This window comes from Pelodiscus sinensis, chromosome 23 (genome assembly GCF_052426305.1).
Source record: "Pelodiscus sinensis isolate ZL-2025 chromosome 23, ASM5242630v1, whole genome shotgun sequence".
In the NCBI taxonomy this organism is placed as follows: Eukaryota; Metazoa; Chordata; order Testudines; family Trionychidae; genus Pelodiscus; species Pelodiscus sinensis.
In genome coordinates, this window is record NC_143074.1 from 11,176,685 (window position 1) to 11,196,578 (window position 19,894).

Sequence of the window (19,894 nt, forward strand, 5' to 3'; positions counted from 1 at the left end):
GCAGGCACAGGGAGCCCCTTCCAACCTGCCTTCACGTGGGCCCCAGAACCTGCAGGCTGCCGTGAGGTACAAGGGCAGACATTCCCCAGGCCAGGGTGGAGCCTGCTCCAAGAGCAAAGAAGCTGCATCAAGGTGCCCCAGAGCCTGGCACCCGTGTAGGACTAGGTCCCACAGCCCCAGCTTCACTGTGACTGGTGCTTGTGTTAAGGCAGGGCTGCCTGGCCGCACTGCACTAACACCCCCAATTGCAGGGCAAACAGACCCTGCTCCCTAGCTGTGCAGACAGCTGCAGCCTGCCTCAGAGCCTGTCAGTCGCCATCTCCCAAGTACGGGGCACCCAGCCCTGGGCAGCACAACACGGGTGCATTGGCCGTCTGTGCAAACGTAGGCAGCTCGGCCCCATCTCCCTGCTGGGGGGGACAACCTGCGCCACTTACAGGCCACACTAGGGCACCAGCAACTTGGCTCCAATGATCCTCGGTCTTCCTGCTACCTTGCCAAAGCCCAGCTCCGTGGCCAAGCCAGGGCTTCTCACCCCACCTCTGCTGCCAGAGGCCGCAGGCCAGGCCCCGCCTGTCAGTAGTTTGTTGCTACACCAGTTGCCCAGGAGGTACGTGGATCAGGCTGCAGCAGCATTAATCTGTCACCCAGACATACACACCCCAACACAGAGAGGCTGGGCCCAAGTCCGTTAGTTGGATGAGAGGGGGACATGCTAGGGCCCAAGCTTGCAGCAGTTTGAGATTTGCCCAGGTCGGTCCCCCATGACTCACTGGGGATGGGTTAGGGCATCAGACACTGCCCCTCCCCCCAAGTGCAGCTGGGTCACACCCAAGGCTGCCTTCAGCGAACCCAGCAACAGCCAGGAGGGGGCGGGGGGAGACACCTGCCAGCACATAAAGGGCTGAGCCAGTAGCTCTGCCCTCCCTACCTTCTGGGCTGAACGCAGCTAAGTTCTCCCATGGTCTGGGCAGCAGCAGCAAGGCACACAGGAGTAACTAGTGAGGCAAATGCAAGGGGTGCGCACAATGCAGCGCACGGCCCAGCCACTCCACAACATCAGTGTCATGCTGCCCGACAGGGCCTCCTTACGCAGCCCGCCCACGCTGGGAAGGGCACTGACATGCTGGGGGACACGGAGCTCCACTCACAGGCCTCCAAAGCTCCCCTGGCAAAGGCTGCCCTGCACGCAAGCAGCAGTCAGCGCTACATGGCTGCCCCAGGCAGGCTGGGTGTCCGAGCAGGGGTGGGTAGCTTGCTGCCTGGCCTAGGGCAGCTGTTGGGGTCTCTGCACGGAGCATACCCCCCAGACAGCAGCAAAAGATGCTGGCAAAGCTGCAACCGCAGGCAGCTCCTGGAGCCTGTTTCCACACCCCTTGCGCCAGAGGGACTTGGCTCTCCGAAGTCGCTGCTGGGCACAGGCCCCTCACAGCTCAGCCTGGTCCCCAGCATCCAACGCTTGCCCGGCCGCTGCTGGGGGTGAAGCCGCTGCTCAAAGCAACCAGGCCAGCATCAGTGCAAGCCCAGTGAGAACTGCCTAAGGCCCAGAACGCAGCCCAGCTGCTAGGGCCTGAGCCCAGCCCCTTGCCCACCAGACACAGGCCAGCAGAGGGGCCCAGCCTGCACCTGCCTGCCAACAGCCCAGGTTGGGGGAGGGGTGATCGCCCCCTCACTTGCCGCAGTCCAGGACAGGGGTGGGGAGATTGCCAGGAGAGCGGAGTCTCGGCCCCCATGCAGACAGACCTACACTACGCTGACACTAGTGCGCACGGACCCACTGCCCGGGGCACCCGGGAGACGTTCACAGTAGTAGGCCACTAAGAGCACAGTCCTTGGCACCACAGTGCATGGCTCTCACCCCTGGGCAGCATCAACACGCCCTGCTCCAATGGGTGGGAAAGAGCTCAGGTCGCAGCTCCAGCCGCACCGCTCACAGGCTGTTCCTTGGGACCCCAAGCCGGACACCCCAGCACCAACAGCCTCTGCCGAGCACCCAGCCAGAACCGATGCTATGGGCAGGTGGCAGGTCTTGGCTGTGGCCACCCCCCAGGGCGAGCCCAGTCTTGGATCATGCCCCACTCGGCTCGTGCAGCCCAATGGAACAGACACCAGGAGGAGAAAAAGGCACCAGGGCAGGGGTAGATTTCCCAGACAGGCTCATTTCTGCAAGGTGGCTGGGGCAGCTCCCAACAAAGGCCCAGCACCAGCCAGGGGAGACTGATCGCGTGTGGGCATCTGCCAAGTAGAGGAAGGCCTGACCACAGCAGAGGAACTGCCTGAAAACCTGGCGCCTGCCTCGGCCCTCCGCAGGGCCCAGAGCACAGACAGGCAGGACAGCACAGGCCAGGCTGAGCCCACCCAAGCGGAGCTCCCAGGGGACAGTGCCATGAAACATCAAGTAAATGTAGAGCGCAGCCAGCCCCATGGGCTGAGATCAGCCGGGAGACTTCACGCCAGGCCTGCAGGGGAGCTGCCCAACAGCCAGGACAGGGAGCCTCTGGCTGCTGCAAGGGGCCTGGCAAGTTGAAGAGGCCAAGCCCAAGTCCTGCCAGTAACGAGAGGCTGAACGCGAGACCAGGGCCCAGATGACACTGCCACAAAGGCTCAGCACAGTCCTTAGGGTGGATGCGCCTGCTGAAAAGGGCTCAGCATGAGAATCCAGCAGCACATGCAGTGCCCAGCCCCCAGGCCAGCAGCAGCCCAGCTCAGGGGACACCAGCTCGGAACAGCTGGCAGAAGGTGTCCAGGAATATTCAAGTAAAAGGCAGGGCCCACCCACTGGCACCCGCTACTGCGAGAGTGATTGGTCAAGCAGCTTCAAGACTCCGCCCACCAAGTGCAGGCTTCCCGTGACCAGCACGCGGATGGCAGCTGCTTCCTGGAGCAAGACGGCGCCACTCCCAGCCACGGGGTGTAGGTGGAGCCCCTTGGTGGCAGGTGCCTGGAAGTGCGGGTCCCTCCCCTGGGTGATCCACTGCAGGGCGTGGGAGATACAGGGGAAGACCAGCGAGTTGGAGTTGAGAGGGCGCTCGGCGGTGGGCACGAAGAGCAGGGGGCTGCGCAGAGGGTCAGGCTTCAGCAGCCTGCCCACCCCCTCCACCTGCATGGGGTGCGACAGCCAGGGGTCCTGCCCCACTTTCTCCTCCATCAGCCCGTTCCACTGCTTCTGGTTCTCCAGGCAGCGGGTCAGCACGTTCTCCAGGGTGACGTTGAAGTTCTGTTGGTCTGCAAAGGGGAGAGTGAGCTGCCATCCAAGTAGCCTTGTGCATGGCCCCTCCCCGTGAGGAGGGACGGGCAGCTGGGGTGGGGGGGGGGCACCAAGCCAACGTGCACACACCCATCCAGCAAACCCAACCCTCCAGAGTAGACGGGGCACAGACAAGAGGGGACTCGGAACAGGACAACAGGGAAGAGCCGTGGAGCCAGCAGAGGAATCCACAACCCCAGACCTGGCTGTGTGGGGCCAAGAGGTGGGGCGAAGGGCCTGCGGAAGCAGCACAGGCATCCCCAAGAACCCAGGACACCATGGACCAACCAGCGCTGCTGACATGGTACAAGCAGAGCAGGAATCCACAAGAGACTCCAACTCCCTGCAGAAAAGTCCAGTGAGGAGGGTTTTAGGCCTTGAGCCAACCCGTGCCTGTGAGGCAGGAATATTCCCACCTAGGGACATTCCTGCCCCAGGGCTAGCGCCCGAGCAGACTCCCAGCCGACCCAGCCCACCCCCAAGGTACTGACCCGCGTTGCCCACCGCAGACACCTCCGTGAAGTTGGGGCAGAAGACAGCGTAGTCGAACTGGCAAGGCTGGGGCACAAGAGAGAGCGTCAGCACAACGATCCAGGCCAGCCAGTGGCTGGGTACTGTAGCCATGGGCAGCCCGTTGGGGGGGGGGGGGGGGGGGGGGAGAGCCGCAAAGGAGAAGGAGAAGGAGGGTATGGCAGCGGGAGGGGGAAGGACCTTGGCTACTGGCTCAGCATCAGGCATTATTTCCGCTGGAGCATTCTAGCCAGGACGCCTGGGTCCTATTCCTGCAGGGGCTATTGGGCAAATCCACTGGAAACCGCCCCCTCCCATTTTCACTTCTGCCACTAACGGGGCAAATCCAGACACCCTCCTCCCCCCCATGCAGGGAGGCCAGGGAAGGGTTGTTACAGCAGCAGCAGCTGACAAGAGCAGGCACTAGCACCACTTGGTGGCGCCCTGCGGTAGGTGTCCAAATAAGAGAAGACAGACCCTAAACAGCCAGGCGGGTGCCGGGGAAGGGGGCAGCCCCCATCTGGGCCAGGCCATGTGACTCCAAGCCCGCCCAGCAACGCAGAGCCCCCCATCAGCTCCCGCCCGAGGGAAGAGGCCGGCGATACCCCATGGCACGGAAAAGGAAAAGTGGGAAAATACCCAGCCCAGGTTGGTGCAGAGCTGAGAACAGAACCCAGGAGTCCGGGCCCGAGCGGGATGCTGGCAGCCTTGGAACCCACAGGCACCATCCGTAACCACCCTCCTCCACCTCCAACACGTGAGCGGCTCTCTTCACAGGGTCCAGCAGCCGCCTCCCCCACCCTCACAAACGCACCTGCCCGGCCTGGCTCCAGCCCCCACCCCCTGGCTGTGCCTTGGGGCAGTGCCTGACACCAGACAGTCTCACCAGCAGCAGCTTGAGCAGAGCAGCCGCGTCCCGGTCTCCTGTGGCGTTGAAGAGAAGCACCCGGACCTCGGAGCCACTGCAGACGAGACAGGACCAGCTCAGTCAGCTGGGAGGGAGGGGGGCGCCAATCACTCTCACCTCACTCTGGTGCTGGCTGCTACCACCTCGGATGGCCCAGGAAGTCCAGCAACCCTGACCAAAGGCCTGGCCCACACTCAGCAGGACAGGTGGGCCCTCTTCCCACCCCACCCAATGTCCTGGGACCACGCAGGGTGCAGAGAGAAAGCCTCCATCCTTCTCCTCACGTACGTCCCCTTCAAGACAAGGTCCCCCCTCGACAGGGAAAGGCAGGCGCTGCTCGCACTGCAGCCGTGGCATGGCTGATGGGCAGGACTGAAGTTGGAGTTGGTCCTGCTTTGGGCCAACTGGACTCCATGACCCACTGAGGTCTCCAGCACTAGGATCCCCCTAGATAGGCCACAGGAGCTCGCTCTCCATCCAACTGGCCCCTCTCTGGGAAAGCCTCGCGCAAGCCTGCGACCGCAGAGCGGCCACTCTCCCTCCCCGCGGCTCAGGCTCCTTACTCCACCGGCTTCTCCTTGTTGAGGGCTGCCTGGCGGAACCAGCGCACGCAGGCCTGCACGCTGCTGGTGGTGTGAGCCCCGTCGATGTACCACGTCACCGCCCCGTGCTGCAGCACCTGCGTGCGGCCCAGCCACTCCGTGTCCTGCAAACCTGGGGGGGAGAAGGGGCCGTGAGCGGGGAGAGGCCCACCCGGCCTCCCTGCTACTCTGGACGGGACCCAGCACGCCAGCCCCCAGTGTTCCCACCAGCTACCAGGCGAACTAAGCTGCGCAGCACGAGGGGAGGAGGGACTATGGGACCAGAGAGCAGGGGGCTGGGGTCCAGGGCAGACCTGGCTCAGCAGTGGATGGGGACGGGCCTGGGGGCAGGCTGGCTGCACTGCGACCAGCACCTCGGTTTGCGCAGCCCACCTGGAGCCATTCCTTCAAGGCCTCCCCTCCCCCCGCCAGGCTCCCCTTATTCCAGTACCAAGCTCCCCAGAGCCCTGTGGCAGCCCATCCTGCTGCCCCTCCCCTGAGGCAGCCACAGCAGCCAGCCTCACCAGTTCTAGTGCCGGCTGCGAGGCACCAGCCCTGCCAGAGGCAAGGAGCCCGACAGTGACCCACAGCAGTGGGGCGAGAGCGTGACCTTTGCCAGCAAACTGCGGGGGAAATGCCCAACATGGGAGGCTGGGGATGGACAATCACCCTCCGCACTTGCTGGCAGCCCAGGAGGCACCAGGCTCTTAAGGGTTAAAACTAAGGAACAGGAAGCATTGAAGGGCAGCAGGGCCTGGGCCTCGTGAGTGACACACGTCAGGCCGGGGGCACCAAAGGAGCAGCAGGGCGGGACACACCCACGTCCTTACCTTGCACCATAGAGCCACTGGGCCTGAACACAGGTGCCAGGGGCACAGATCTCTTGCGCAGTAGCTCAGCACCTGGCTGCAAATCCTTCAGCTCCTCAGTACCTGCAAGGAGATGGAAGTGGGGCTGAGTCACCGTCCAAAGAGCCCCCACAGCCGCCGGTAGCCCCGTCACCTGCCCTTCACTCCTCACATGCAGACTCCAGGCAGCTGGGGGAGCCACCCGGCATAGGTGCCCGAGGAACCAGGGGGCTGATTTCAATCAAAGCTTAGTGGAAATAACTGAGTGGAAAACCTCAGATCAAAAGGTCAATTTTAAATCCAGGTTTTGATTTGTATTTCAGTTCTTTTCTGGAGAAAGGTGCATTGTCCTGGACTGAAACAAGACTTAAAATGGGGCAATTTACAGCTAAAAGGAATGTTCACACTCGATTTGGTACCTTCCTTTGCTCCGCAGGTGAGAACACTGAGCCGCACACATTTAAGCAACAATATAGCCTAATACTTTCAGATTCTTGTCAATTGTACATTTTTTGTACATTAGAAAACGCTCTATTGCTTATGGCCCAGATACAGCAGATCCTCAGCACTATGAATGCTTTGGGAACAGAGGGTTGCTGAACTCTGAATACGTCAGGGCTGTTCTTTCAAAAGTTAACAGAACATTGACATAATCCACTTTTGAAACGGCTGGTTTCCCCTTTTCTCAGTAGCGCACGTCACATGGTTCTGTTCTGTGTTCGTTTCTGCTGCCTCCTGGGGACGACCGGTCAATTTGTAACTCTGAGCTTCCACTGCAATTAACATTTCGCTCATCTGTGTCAAGCTGCATTAGGCTGGTAACTGGAATTTCACAACACAAACTAGCGTAGGAGGCTTGAACAAAACCACCTTCCATGTTTTGGATACATAAACTTCAGTGAGCTGGAGAGTAAGTCTGAGGTGGGTGGAATCATAAATATTCATAATTTGAGAACAAAGCCCATCTGAGCTCAGAGCTGGAACATCCAGAGGGCTCCCGGCGGTGTCTGCTGGAGGCAGATGCTGGGTCCCAGCCCATGTGACAGTCGCCCCCCAGGCGTACAAACAAGTATTCTGTATTAAATCCATATTTCATTTTAAATATTTGTAAAAAGAAAAAAGCCTTAGAATTCAAACTACCCCAAGGGTCCCACAGCCCTCCCCAGCGGGGTGGCCCCTTCGTTCCCAGCATGGTGGTGACTTGCTGGCCTGTCTCTGCAGACTGAGAGCTCTCCCCATCAAGTGCTAAGGGGCTGGCTCCCAGCCCAGGCTCCTCAGGTCACCGGGGAAACACCAACCAGGGTCTCCAGGGACGTGGCTGGAAACACGAAGCTGGGGGTGCGTCACATGCCAGGCTCTGGGAAGCTCTGCCCAGCAGCGCCAGGCTGAAGGGTCACATGCTGCATCACAGCCCCCTGCCCGGAGCCCTGCGAGCACACGCACTGAAGCGCAGCCCAGGCACAGCTCTCCCAGTGCCCTTATCGAGGAACAAGAGCAGGGCTGGGATGCGCCGTCCAGTGTGAGGAGAGGGGGCCCCAGCCCCCCATTCCCCTCCCCCACGCACTTACCCTGATAGCCCTGCTGCTGCAGCCAGGCCCGCGAGAGCTGCAGGGCCAGAGTGGCATTCGATCGCTGGTGTTCACCCGCCAGCCCCAGCTGCAGAGCCTTAGCGACCTCTTCAAAGGCATCCAAGTCGGGGCACAGGTAAAGTGGGCACTGCACAGAGCCAGGGGACAGAGGGTGAGCAGCTGGACAAGACCCTCCAGCTGGGTCTGCAGCAACTGAGGCCACCCCAGGGCCCTGGGCTGACACTCATGGGCCAGCATGTTGCCACGTGCAGAGAGACCCCGAGGGGCGCTGGCACCAGCAGCACCCACACCCAGCTGCTGCAGAGGAGAAACGTGAGAGCCCCGGGATCACAGACCCTGCAAAGGATCCAGCGTGAGCAGGGCCGCAGGACCCTGACCCTCTCCTGGGAAGAAGGAAGGGTCTGGTGAGATCTTGGGACACAGGCCCTGGCCAGCACCATCCAAAGGGGTAGGCACCAGCTGGCATATGGAGTGGGTGCAGCTGGGAGAGTCGCCTGCTCAGACGCAGGCGGGCCCAGTGACAGCAGAGAGGAAAGGAGGCTGCAGCTGAGGTGTGCGAACCCCAAGAACTCACCGGGCTCTGCTTGGCTCGCTCCCTCAGCACCTCCAGGGGCCGCTCCGGCTGCAGCACCGTGAACGCAGGCACCCCAGGCTGAAAGCAACGCAGAGAGTCATGGGTCTGGCTTCAAGGCCCCTCATTCCCACACCAACAGCAGGACTCCAGGGACAGGCTGCGGGGCAGGGGCAGATCCCGACACTAAGGGGTGAGCTGGGACCCTCACTCAGACTCAGAGTTTGCCTCTTAGGTGGGCTCCACCCCCATGCTGCCCTGGCTTGGGATCAGCCTCCTATGTCAGGGAGTTCACTTGCCAGCCGTGGCCAGGAGCTGAAGCTGTCGTGGCAAAGAGCTGCTGTCCTGCTAAGCCAGGATTCTGGACCAGCCCCATCCAAGACCCCATCATGCCCCCTGCAGTCTCGACCCTACCTTGAAGATGCCCCCTTTCTGCCAGGCGATTTTTTCAATGGTGTCCCCCAAGATGCTGGTGTGGTCGATCCCCAGCGAGGAGACCCCACACACAATGGGCTTCCTAGAGACAGAGAGAAGCTGAGCGCCCCGTGCCAGGAGCTAGCGCCCAGGACACCCCAGATCTCAGGGCACCAGCTGGGCTGATGGAAACAGCACAGAGCCAGGCCCAGCACAGCTGGAAGCCCCTTTCGCCACAGGGACAGTGAATGGCTTCCCTGGCCAAGCATCCCCACCAGTCACTAGCACTGGGCCCCTGTGTCAGAAGGGTCAAGAACTATCATAGAACCATAGAGCTGGAAGAGACCTCAGGGGGCATCAAGTCCAGCCCCCTGCTCTAGGCAGGACCAATCCCGACTAAATCAACCCGGCCAGGGCTCTGTCAAGTCGAGACTTAAAAACCTCTAGGGCTGGAGATTCCACTACTTCCCTAGGTAACCCATCCCAGTGCTTCACCACCCTCCTAGTGAAACAGTTTTTCCTAATATCCAACCTGGACCTCTCCCACTGTAACTTGAGACCATTGCTCCTCGTTCTGCCATCCACCAGTACTGAGAACAGCCTCTCTCCATCCTCTTTGGAACCTCCCTTGAGGTAGTTAAAGGCTGCTATGAAATCCCCCCTCACTTTTCTCTTCTGCAGACTAAACAAACCTGAAATCCTCAGTCGCTCCTCATAGGTCATGCACTCCAGCCCCCTAGTAATTTTGGTCGCCCTCTGCTGGACCCTCTCCAATGTGTCCACATCCTTTCTATAGTGGGGGGCCCAGAACTGGACACAATATTCCAGAATTGTTGGGATTCTTCTGTCAATACTCCAGAATGCTTGGGAATCTTCCATCCCAAGTGCAGGACTCTACACTTGTCCTTATTGAACCTCATCAGATTTCTTTTGGCCCAATTCTCTAATCCATGGGTTCCCAAACTGGGGGGTGTGCCCCCCAGGGGGCATGAAGAAATTCCGGGGGGGAGGGCACGAGGCGATTCAGCCTCCCCTCCATATCAAGTTTTGCTTCCCTGTTCAGTTCCCTTTTTCTTTTTCTCAACAAGTTTTGCTGCTATTTGGGGGTGAGGGGGGCCTGAGGGTTTTTCAAAAATCAAAAAGGGGGGCGAGATGCCAAAAAGTTTGGGAACCACTGCTCTAATTTGTCTAGGTCACTCTGGACCCTATCCCTGCCCTCCAGCGTATCTACCTCTCCCCCTAGCTTAGTGTCATCTGCGAACTCGCTGAGGGTGCCATCCATCCCCTCATCCAGGTCATTAATAAAAATGTTGAACAAAGCAGGTCCTAGAACAGATCCTTGTGGTACTCTGCTAGAAACTGACCACCAACCTGGCGTGGAGCCACTGATCACTACCCGTTGGGCCCGACAGCCTAGCCAGCTTTCTATCCATCTTACACTCCATGTATCCAATCTACACTCGCTTAACTTGCTGGCAAGTATATTGTGGGAGACCGTATCAAAAACTTCGCTAAAATCAAGGTATATCACATCCACTGACTTTCCCATATCCACAGAGCCAGTTACCTCATCATAGAAGCTAATCAGATTGGTCAGACACGACTTGCCCTTCATGAATCCATGTTGACTATTCCTGATCACTTTCCCCTCTTCCAAGTGCTTCAAAATGGATTCCTTGAGGATCCCCTCTGATTTTTCCAGGGACTGAGGTAAGACTGACTGATCTGTAGGTCCCTGGATTGTCCTCCTTCCCTTTTTAAAGATGGGCACTACATTTGCCTTTTTCCAATCATTCGGGATCTCTCCCGATCTCCATGAGTTTTCAAAGATAATGGCCAAAGGCTCCACAATGACATTTGCCAACTCCCTCAGTACCCTCGGATGCATTAAATGACCAATTCCCCTGCTCAGGGTCTCTCTGCTCCGGGAAGAGCCAGTGGCCTCCACACACCAGTGTCACACAGAGGCACCCAGTCTGTCACCCAGTCTGCTCCTACCTGATGATGTTGGTGCAGTCATAGGCACCCCCGATGCCAACTTCCACCACAGCCAGATCCACCTGGAGAAGACACAAGGGAATGTTAAGGGGCCTGTTGCCTCCCTGCCTAAACTGCAGGAAACAGACTGACCCGTGGCACAGCCCTGGGCAGGGACAGGCGGCTCAGCACCCTTGCGCAGTGTACGTCCTACTTGCAGCACCCTCTAGAGCAGTGTTTCTGAAAGTGCGCCGCAAAATCACTTTGAGAAACACATTAACTGGCCGCCCCAGTTTGTTTATTTACTGGCGCCGCGGCCATGGAGCCTTGCGGCTCCCATTGACTCCGTTTCGTCCTTTGCAGCCAAGAGGAGCCAGCCAGTAAATAAACAAACCGGGGCATCCAGTAAGTGTGTTTCTCAAAGTGATTTTGTGGTGCACTTTCAGAAACACTGCTCTAGATGCACGGGACCTCCGCTTGAACAGAGGGGCAGGGACAGGCAGGCAAACATCACTAGAATGCACAGGGACCCGAGACTGCAGCCAGCACGTGTCCAAGAGAGCATGAACCAAGGACTTTCAGCTCTACACGTGCGGGCCTCTGCCCTTGGGAGGCTAAGGGAGACGCTCCACTGCCTCGCAGCAGTATTACAGCTTTTACCCCATAGGCTGCAGCCACTAGGGGGCAAAAGTCACACACACAGGCAGTTACAAATGGGCGAATCCCACGACTCTCCTCCCAGGTATCCCAGGGAACAGAACCAGAAAAGGAGATAAATCACGTAGGAAAGACGAGGTTCCTGCTCTGTCCTGGGGCAGATGGCTGGCTGGAACAGGGGCCAGAGAAGGACAAGGCCCAGGGCTCCAGGGGCCAGAGCTCCACCACTCTCACCTAGGGGGCTGCAGCCACTTGGCACCTGGGGGCACTGGCTGGAACTTGGGCGAGTGCCATACCTTCTCCTGCAGGAAGACGTGGAAGGCCATGATGGTGAGGAAGCGAAAGTAGGCAGGCATGCTGGTGTGGCCGGGGTCCTGCAGGACAGACAGTTACCGGAGGGGACTAAGGGACAGCAGCTCTACCCCAGCCCCACTGCTATGCCACAGCCAACTACTGCCCTGAGCCTCCTCCCTGCGCTGCAGGGGCCATCCCAGTCCCACAGGGCAGGAGCAGGCAGACGGCACCTCTAGAGCCCAGCTCATCTGAGAGATTTACACAGCTTCACCACGCAGCTGGGGGAACCAAGTGGCCCAAGACGCCCAGCATGGCCGAGGTGGAGTAGAACAAGGGGGACTCAGCTCTAAGTGCTAGATAACCCGCCCGAACCAGGCCCCACACTCAGCCAGCCTGGGGCCAGCCACCTGACCCCCAGATTCAGTGACTGTACCCCCCCAGGATGATGCCCTTGGCATGGTCACAGGTACACTCCTGCCAAGGAACAGAAGCCCTGACTCCTCACCCAAGCTCTGGGAGGCAACTGTGGCTTACACCCTCCTAAGACAGCAACTGCCCCCTTCCCAAGCCCCACAGCACGCACCTTGGTCTCCTCCAGCCGGTTATACACTTGCCAGAAGTACTTGCTGAAGAGCTCCTTGCTGATTGGCTGCCCGTTGATGCGGATCCTCTCACGTACCTGGACCAGGTGGGGAGAGCTGGGGCGACGGGAGAACACGCAGTCAGCACCCAGGATAACTCCCCCATTTCACTGCCCCAGGTGCTGCTCGGCACCCAACAGCAACCCACTCAGTCTACCCCTGCCTGCCCCAGGAGCCACCAGGCCGCCCACCTGTAGAAGCCGGTCTTCAGGCCGTAGTTGCGGAGGATGCGCTCTGTGAAGGCACACGTCGAGCCCTGGGAGAAGTCAGAAGCGTTAGTCATCAAGCCAGGCCTCCCCAGCAAAGGGAACCCCTGGATTGCACCCACCCTCACAGCACCACTCTAACCCTCTGCCGCCCTGCACAAGGCCTAGTCATTTCCCCTCCTGCCGCCTGCTGGCCCATCCCCTCCCAGAGCCCGGCGCCCACAAAACTCCCTCCCCCCGCATGCCCATTCCACATCCCCAACACCCCCACTCACCTTGCCCTTTGTCCCAGTCACATGGATAATGTTCAGTTGATCTAGGTCTTCGACCTGCCAGACAGAGGTTAACAAGCCCACGAGGGGGAGGTCAGTGCTGGGGAGAACCTCCCTCCCCTCACTGTGCTGGCTTGGCAGAGGGCTCACAGCCAGTCCCACCGAGAGGGGAGCCTGCGCCACCCCCTCCAGCCGCCCATCCCTCCGCACGCGGCCAGGAGCAGCACTGAGGGCTCAGAGCACCCAGCTCTCACCTTTAACCCACTTCGCTCCAAGAAGCCTTTCATGGCCTCCAGCTGCACCTGGGGGTCTCCTCGCTCCCGCTTCACTTGCTCCAGGTAATTGGCGTTGGTCTGGAGGGTGTTCAGCATCCGGATGGCATCCTGGAACGAGACTCGGGTGAGGCACAGAGCGGCTCCTGCCCACGGGAGGGGTGATGGGCACCAGCACCGATGCCAAGAGCCAACATTCCAGGCCCCATGTGCACCAGAAAAGGGTCTCCTGTTCGCCCCCGAAGGAGCCCCTGGACCTACGTATGAAGCTCAGGGGCTCCCAGGCAGCCTGAGCCCACACTGCTCCCAACAGAGCCGCACAAAAAATAAGGGGCGCAAGGGACCTCCCAGGTTGTGAAGCGGCTGGGAGATCTTCAGAGGAAGCAGATCAGCAGTAATTCAGAAAATGACAGACAGCTGCCAGAGGAGGCAGGAGGCTCACGAGATCTGCTCCGGTAACCATTTCCAAAGCCCAGGGAGCGAGGTCGGAGCGTATGTCGATCACAAGACAAGCCCAGCCGGAGCACTGGTGTCCTCATGTGCTTTGGGTGCGTTCCAAGTAGGGATGTTAAATACTGGTTAACTGAATAGTCGAGTAACCTCATGAATCAGTCAACTATTCTATTTAATTTTTTACTTCTTAATTAAATTTTTATATACATTTATATTGTGTTTTAAAAATGTTGTAAGCTGCCTCAAATATTTTAAATAGCAAGGTGGGGTACATATATTTGAAATAAACAATATAAATATTCTATAGCCCTCATAGAGCCAGTGGTGCCACTGCACTCCAGCCTCTCTCCAAAGAACCCCCTGCCACTCCACACTGCTATCTCTGCTTTAGAGGCAGCAGCTTGGGGTGCCAAGCAGGAGCTGGTCCACTAGGGGAGCCAGTTTAAAAACGAGCTCCCCTCACGGACCGGCTGCCTGTCACCCTGTGTTGCTGCCTCTGATAAAGAGGCAGCAGCCCAGAGTGGCAGCAGCCCATCACAGGGGAAGGGGTCTAAGCTCCCAGACCCAACAAGAGCCAAAACTGAGCCAGGCTGCCTGCTCACCTGGCTCCTAATACATTTTAAAAGCAGACCCACAGCAGGGGTAGGCCCAGACCCGGCACGAGCCAGAACTGAGCCGGGCTGCTGGCCAGCCTGCTAAAAAATTTACTGGTGGGGTATGGGGAAATGCGTGTAGTCTGTAGCATTAACGATAATGCTTTTGCATATTGGTTAATCGACTACACTATTACATCCCTAGTTCCAAGGGCAGTAAAATCAGCCCCCAGTCTGCATCAGAACACTAAGTGCAATGTAAGCATCACCTCTTTCCATTATTTGTACTGCCTGACAGACCAGGTCCCACTGCACTAGGCACGGTCCATATGCACGAGAGACGCTCTGCACCAAAGCGTTTCCAGTGCAAACTGAGACAGTCTGAGGTGAGAAGGGAAACAGATACAGAGTGGGCCTCGTGGCATCCCGCTGCAGAATCAGGATTAGAATCCAGTGCCCCAGTCACGAGACCCTGGTAGCAGTACCTGGAGCAGAGCATTTGAAGGGCTATAATCTCACCCACTTCCATCTGCGTCAGGGTGTTTTAAGGTCTTGGTTTTCCAAGGCCCAGAATAGCCTCTTCAAACGCTGATTAATACATTTCCCAGGGAAGGCTTCGTTCCCACATGCCTCATGCAGCGCAGCAATTTATTGGGGTTTCTTAGAAGTACTTCTGGGGGTAGACTGCAGCTCTAGCAGGGGCGGGACAGTAACCAGATACACTCCCCATAATTCGCCTCTATAAAAAGCACTAGCCACGCTCCTTCAGATGCATGTGGCTATTTATATTGGTGGACACTGTATCTCCTGGGTTTCTCAGGAGCAAAGACACTGGACATACTTTCTACCTCTCACCTTCTCTCAGCTGAACTACAGATGGAAAGAATCAGGTCCTCCCCACACTGCACTGGAACCCCTGCTCCCCCCACATCTCCAATGAGAACAGGACATCAGCCCCACAGCACTTCCTAGCTACACAGCACCTCTCGCAAATTATTATTAGGCACTATCACAATACAAGGGATTCCCATCACTGACCATTGTGCTAGGTGCTGTACAAACATTTAATGAAGAAACAGTCCCTGGCCCAGGGACCAAAACTCCCCTCCATCACTATTAATGACGACTACGGACATCAGGGCACCTAACGTACAAAACTGACACTACTCACAACTCAGGCAGGTTTTAAGATTGAGTTCCATGTGATCCTGACTCACTTCCTGCCCCAACTTCATTTAATTAGACTCCACACCCCGTTCTGTTCATGCTACAGAAGAAGCTGCATGCTCGTAAGTTGCTTGGAAAAAAATTGTAATTAAGTGTAAAAATCATGATTCCCACAGCGATGTTTAACATACCCACATCCCAGATGGCGGTAACTTTATAAGAGGAACTAAAGTAAGCGACACAGAAAACACCGCAAATCGCTAGTGGAGACATTGGATGGGTGCAGCCAGCCCTGTTAATGGTGCTTTGGAACATTATGGGATGCAACATTTCAATTCAGTTGCTTTAATATCACTTTAGCAGTGCTTTATGCATTTCATTCCTCGAAGGCCATCCGACATCTAACAGTCACCGATTTACATATATTCCGATGCCATTCTCTTGGAGAGAACATATCTCTTCAGGTTACACAGAGAAGCTCTTCGGTTTCGTGATCCTACAGAGATCTTAGATTCTACAGAGACTTTCAGTATGCAATTTTCAACTGTAACTGACAGTTCATCATTCCCTCACCCTCCAACTTAAGTCAGGGACAAACTATCTATCAGTGCCAACTGCTAACCATTTTCTATGTTAATACTCACACATAAGCAGTTGTGAATTGTGGTGAAAAAAGTGAGTATGTTATTTGTACAGAAGTGATTTCATTTAATTTGACAAAATACAGGAAGTGCACTTTGGATGCAAGCAGAGGATGGAGGAAGGACACCCCATGGAAGCAGAATGGCAGGAGCAGCTATAGAAAAGAGATGCTAAGGAAACAATGGATGGATTTCATCACAGAAGATGGTGTGTAGGTGGACCTCAGAGCTGCCTTGGACAGATCAAGACAGGGATGCTTGCATGACAATCCAACCCATGCTGAGGGTTACAGGGGTGATTTCAGTTATTCAGCAGTGTCCCCAATACTTCCAAAGTTGGCTGAATCATTTCCCCCCACATACTTAAAACAAAAGGTTGGGAAGTATGGTGCCTATTGAAATCAATGGGGTCTTTTCACCGGGAAGAAAATAAAAAAAAAATCAATCAATGGGAAGAAAGTCTAGAAAGAACAAGTCAGGGAGATGCAAGCAGAACCCGTTAGGCGAGCTTGGCTATGAGAACCTTAGCAGGAAGGGAGCCCTCGGCAGTCATGCTGTAACTAATTTTAAGTACACACAATGGCTGTATGACGCACACCACGGAAAATAAAAACCAGAATGGGCAAAGCGGAGGGAGCCGGTCACGGAGGCTTTGGCCGGAGCGACTGCAGAGGGCCAAGTCCCGAGAGAGCATCCAGCGCCATTTAGAAACAGGGCCAACCCCAGCGCGGCCCCCAGCAGCCCCGACCCGCCCGCACGTGGCTGTGCGCACACGGCAGAAGCCTGCTGCAAACAAAACGCGATGCGCCCACGCAACCCCCCCGCCTCGTGCCACGCGCTGCCCCAAACCCACGCCCGGCCCCCTCCCCCACGTGTCCCGGCTGATGTAACCCGGCCGCGCGGTACCTGATACTCCATCCTGGGCGCGCGGGCCGGCCTGGTGCTGAAGCAGCGCTGCCCGCCCGCCGCCGCCGCCAGCCGCAGCGCGCAGTGCAGCGCGCGAAGCCCGGGGGAGCCCATCCCGCCTCCTGCTGACAGGCGGCCCCGCCACGGATCGCGCCGCGCCTCACCCCTTCCACGTGGGGATCCGCCCCGCCCCTGGGGCCGCCTCCCGCCACCAGTGCGCAGGCGCAGCGGCTTGGCCCGCCATCTTTATGAGGGCAAAGGAGCCATCATTGTGAGGGGCACCGTAATCTCTTACAAGGGAAACATCGTCCCTCGCTCATAAGGGCACGTCTACCCTGCTCCGGGATCCCCAAAGAGCTACCCTGCATCGACACAAGCTGCCCGTTATTTCGAAATATTTTTCAAAACAACGGGTATGTTATTTCCCCATCCCAGTAAACCTGGTTGCAGGAGCGATAAGGGATGGGTGGAAATGTGGTGCTGTGTAGACGCGCCAAATTTCAACATAAGCTATTTCAAAATCGATTCAAAGTAAGTTGAGCAATTTGCGCTACACAAATTGTGTATCTCATTTCGAATTTAGGGTGCTGTGGAGACGCACCCTTCGGGATTATGACTACGGTGTTGCCACAACTAGTAAGGGACACTGCTGATCTCGTACAGATGCAGCCATCTTCTTCCTTCCCTACACACAGCACCTTGCCAAGAGCTACACACCGCCCAACCCCCATAATTACATTGGAGAAGACAGACCATGACTTGGTCCCTCTTTGGAGAAACTGTGGAAACAAGAGTCTGTCTACAGAGCAACATCCCCAGACAACCACATTCCCACACTCGCTGCTTACAATCTAAAGCCCTCCAGTGCACATGGTGAGGAAAAACCACCAGCATGCACACAGCATGCTGCATGTTGTGGATTTCAAGGGCAGCTGGCACAAATAGGCAGCACAAAGTCCAAGCAATCCTGTTACCGTATATTCCGGCATATAAGACGACTTTTTATACTAAAAACATCCCCCAAAAATCAGGGGTCGTCTTACACGCCGGGTATAGAACATCCCTGTGCTGATACTGTATGTCCGTGGTCCCCAACACAGTGCTCGGGGCCAGCCCCGGGCGCGCGGCGTTTGGCGGGAGGGGGAGCGCCGGCCCCGGGCGCATGGCTATGGGGGGGGCCGGCCCCAGGCGCGCAAGTGTCCCTGCCCCCTGGCAGGTGAACCACAAGATGTCATTGATGAACTTATGATGTCAGAGGATGAACATGATGAGGATTTTGAAGGATTTTAAGTACCGGTAAGTCAAAACCATTTTAATTAAAATTATTTAAATCAAATCTGATGTTATTAAATGGTGTTGCCTCGGAAGGGGGGGTAGTCTTATACGGCGAGTATAGGCCAAAATCTATGTTTTAACTGGAAAATTAGGGGGTCGGTTAATACGCCCATTTGCCTTATACGCCGGAAAATACGGTAGTTCAATAAAAGCTGCTTTTATTACAAAATGGAATGTTATGGTAGTGGCTACCCATGAAAACATAACACACCCACCTAAGGAAACTCAACTACAGCCATGGTACTTTGGGGGCTGCCTAACCAACTCCCCACAAAAATTCATAATAGATGCTCTACTTTTTAAGTTGAACCAAACACTTTTCCTTCAGTTTTCTCCTCATGTTGCAAATGCACAGGGAACGTGTATTCCACCCCCTTAGACATTGCTGAGGTATCTTCTAAAAGGATTTTTTGGTGAGGCCCAAATAATAATTTAACAGAAAGCCCAAGCAAGATACAACCCCATTGGCATATTCCAGCTAATACCTCCATTAGCCAACCATTCAGCATTCCCAACTCAGCTGTATTTACAGCTTTAGCAGTGAAGCTAGTAGCACAGCCTCAAATAAAAAAATGAAATTACCATTTCAATTCTTCGTGTGTAGGGGCAGCTCCACCGCATTCAGCCACTCTCTCTCCTACAGTTTGCAAGGCTGTTGCTAAGTGTGGAGATTCAACGAGAGATTACAACTGTAGCAAAGACCGTTTTTTAGTATAGGAACCAGAGGTTCAGGATCATCATCTACTGCCTGAATCATGGTAGCAAGTAGGAGCCCCAGTCATGGACCAGGCATTGTGCTAGGCACTGTACACACAACAAAGATAGTTCTTACCCCAAAGTGCCTCAGTGAAAACACACAGGGAAAGAATGGGAAACATTACTCTGAAGTAACTATCTTCCAAGGTTCCAACACTGCTCTGGAAAGCAAGGTATCAGCAGGAGTTGACCACATTTTGTTCTTGTCAGTACCTTGAGGCTGGAGCTAGTTAACACTTTCAGCATTATCTTGTCACAAGAAAAATACTTTCTAGATCCAAACTATTTCCTAACACAAGAAGAGATTGGAGCCCACTGCCTGAGCTTCTACCCTCATCCACAGCAGCACCCATTCTTATTCAAAACCAACCACAGGAAATCTCCGCCCCTTTTAAAATCTATTTTCTTCAGGGTAAGGACTGAGCAAACAGTTAAAATCGAGCCACTAATGGAGACATCAATGACTTAATTACAGGTGTCTGAACAGTTACCTGCTTGCTCAGAGCATAAGCATTACAGTGCCACAGCATTATCTTCACTTTCCCCATTTTCTCAAACATTCACACAGGGGAAGAGAAATATATTTTTTAAATGGGACATGTGATTGTTTCTTCACAACTGGCAGGGGACACCTGTTGCCTGCAGCTAACTTGATTCAGGCCACTTACACCAAAATCTTCCCAATACTCTCTATTAGTTCCCGAACCCCATCCCAGAGATTTACCTTATACATGTCCTTTATCATCCTTACTTTCTGCTCTGAAGTGAGTTTGATCTCTGCTGCCTGCTGTTTACAGACCTCACTCTGGCTGGTGAGCGTCACTACTAGCCTAGTTGAAGGACAAAGGTTATCAGCAGCTGCATTCTGCACACAGTACTCTCATTTCAAAGGCTCGGGGTTTATTCTGGTTTACCAGCACCACAAAGCAGCTGCACCTTCTCAAACAAATTCACAAGAGCTGCTGCACACTGAACCACCCCTATGGAAAACTGACTGCCCGAAGAAAGTTTCCCTTCAGCACATGAATCCATTAAGATCTCCTTTGCGAGTTTCTAT

At 55.9% G+C, this 19,894-nt stretch overlaps 1 protein-coding gene across 3 annotated transcripts; it reads right to left on the reverse strand.

The window, feature by feature from the left end:
• Positions 1 to 102: 102 nt before the first annotated feature.
• Positions 103 to 19,675, reverse strand: FPGS (folylpolyglutamate synthase). 3 transcript variants are annotated; one of them, XM_006119001.5, is made up of 16 exons: positions 19,562 to 19,663; positions 18,664 to 18,739; positions 12,969 to 13,097; positions 12,718 to 12,771; positions 12,428 to 12,492; positions 12,179 to 12,293; positions 11,598 to 11,675; positions 10,666 to 10,727; positions 8,668 to 8,770; positions 8,257 to 8,334; positions 7,662 to 7,809; positions 6,076 to 6,177; positions 5,228 to 5,378; positions 4,644 to 4,719; positions 3,739 to 3,805; positions 103 to 3,225 (listed from the first exon to the last, which is right to left on the reverse strand). In XM_006119001.5, the coding sequence occupies exons 2-16, from the start codon at positions 18,700 to 18,702 to the stop codon at positions 2,789 to 2,791; spliced, it is 1,704 nt and encodes a 567-aa protein (XP_006119063.3). In that variant the 5' UTR covers positions 18,703 to 18,739; positions 19,562 to 19,663; the 3' UTR covers positions 103 to 2,788. The 3 variants fall into 3 exon arrangements, with proteins under 3 accessions (XP_006119063.3, XP_006119065.3, XP_075761360.2); XM_006119003.5 differs by lacking the exon at positions 18,664 to 18,739 and having other exon boundaries at positions 19,562 to 19,675; XM_075905245.2 differs by lacking the exons at positions 18,664 to 18,739; positions 19,562 to 19,663 and adding an exon at positions 16,747 to 17,749.
• Positions 19,676 to 19,894: the final 219 nt, after the last annotated feature.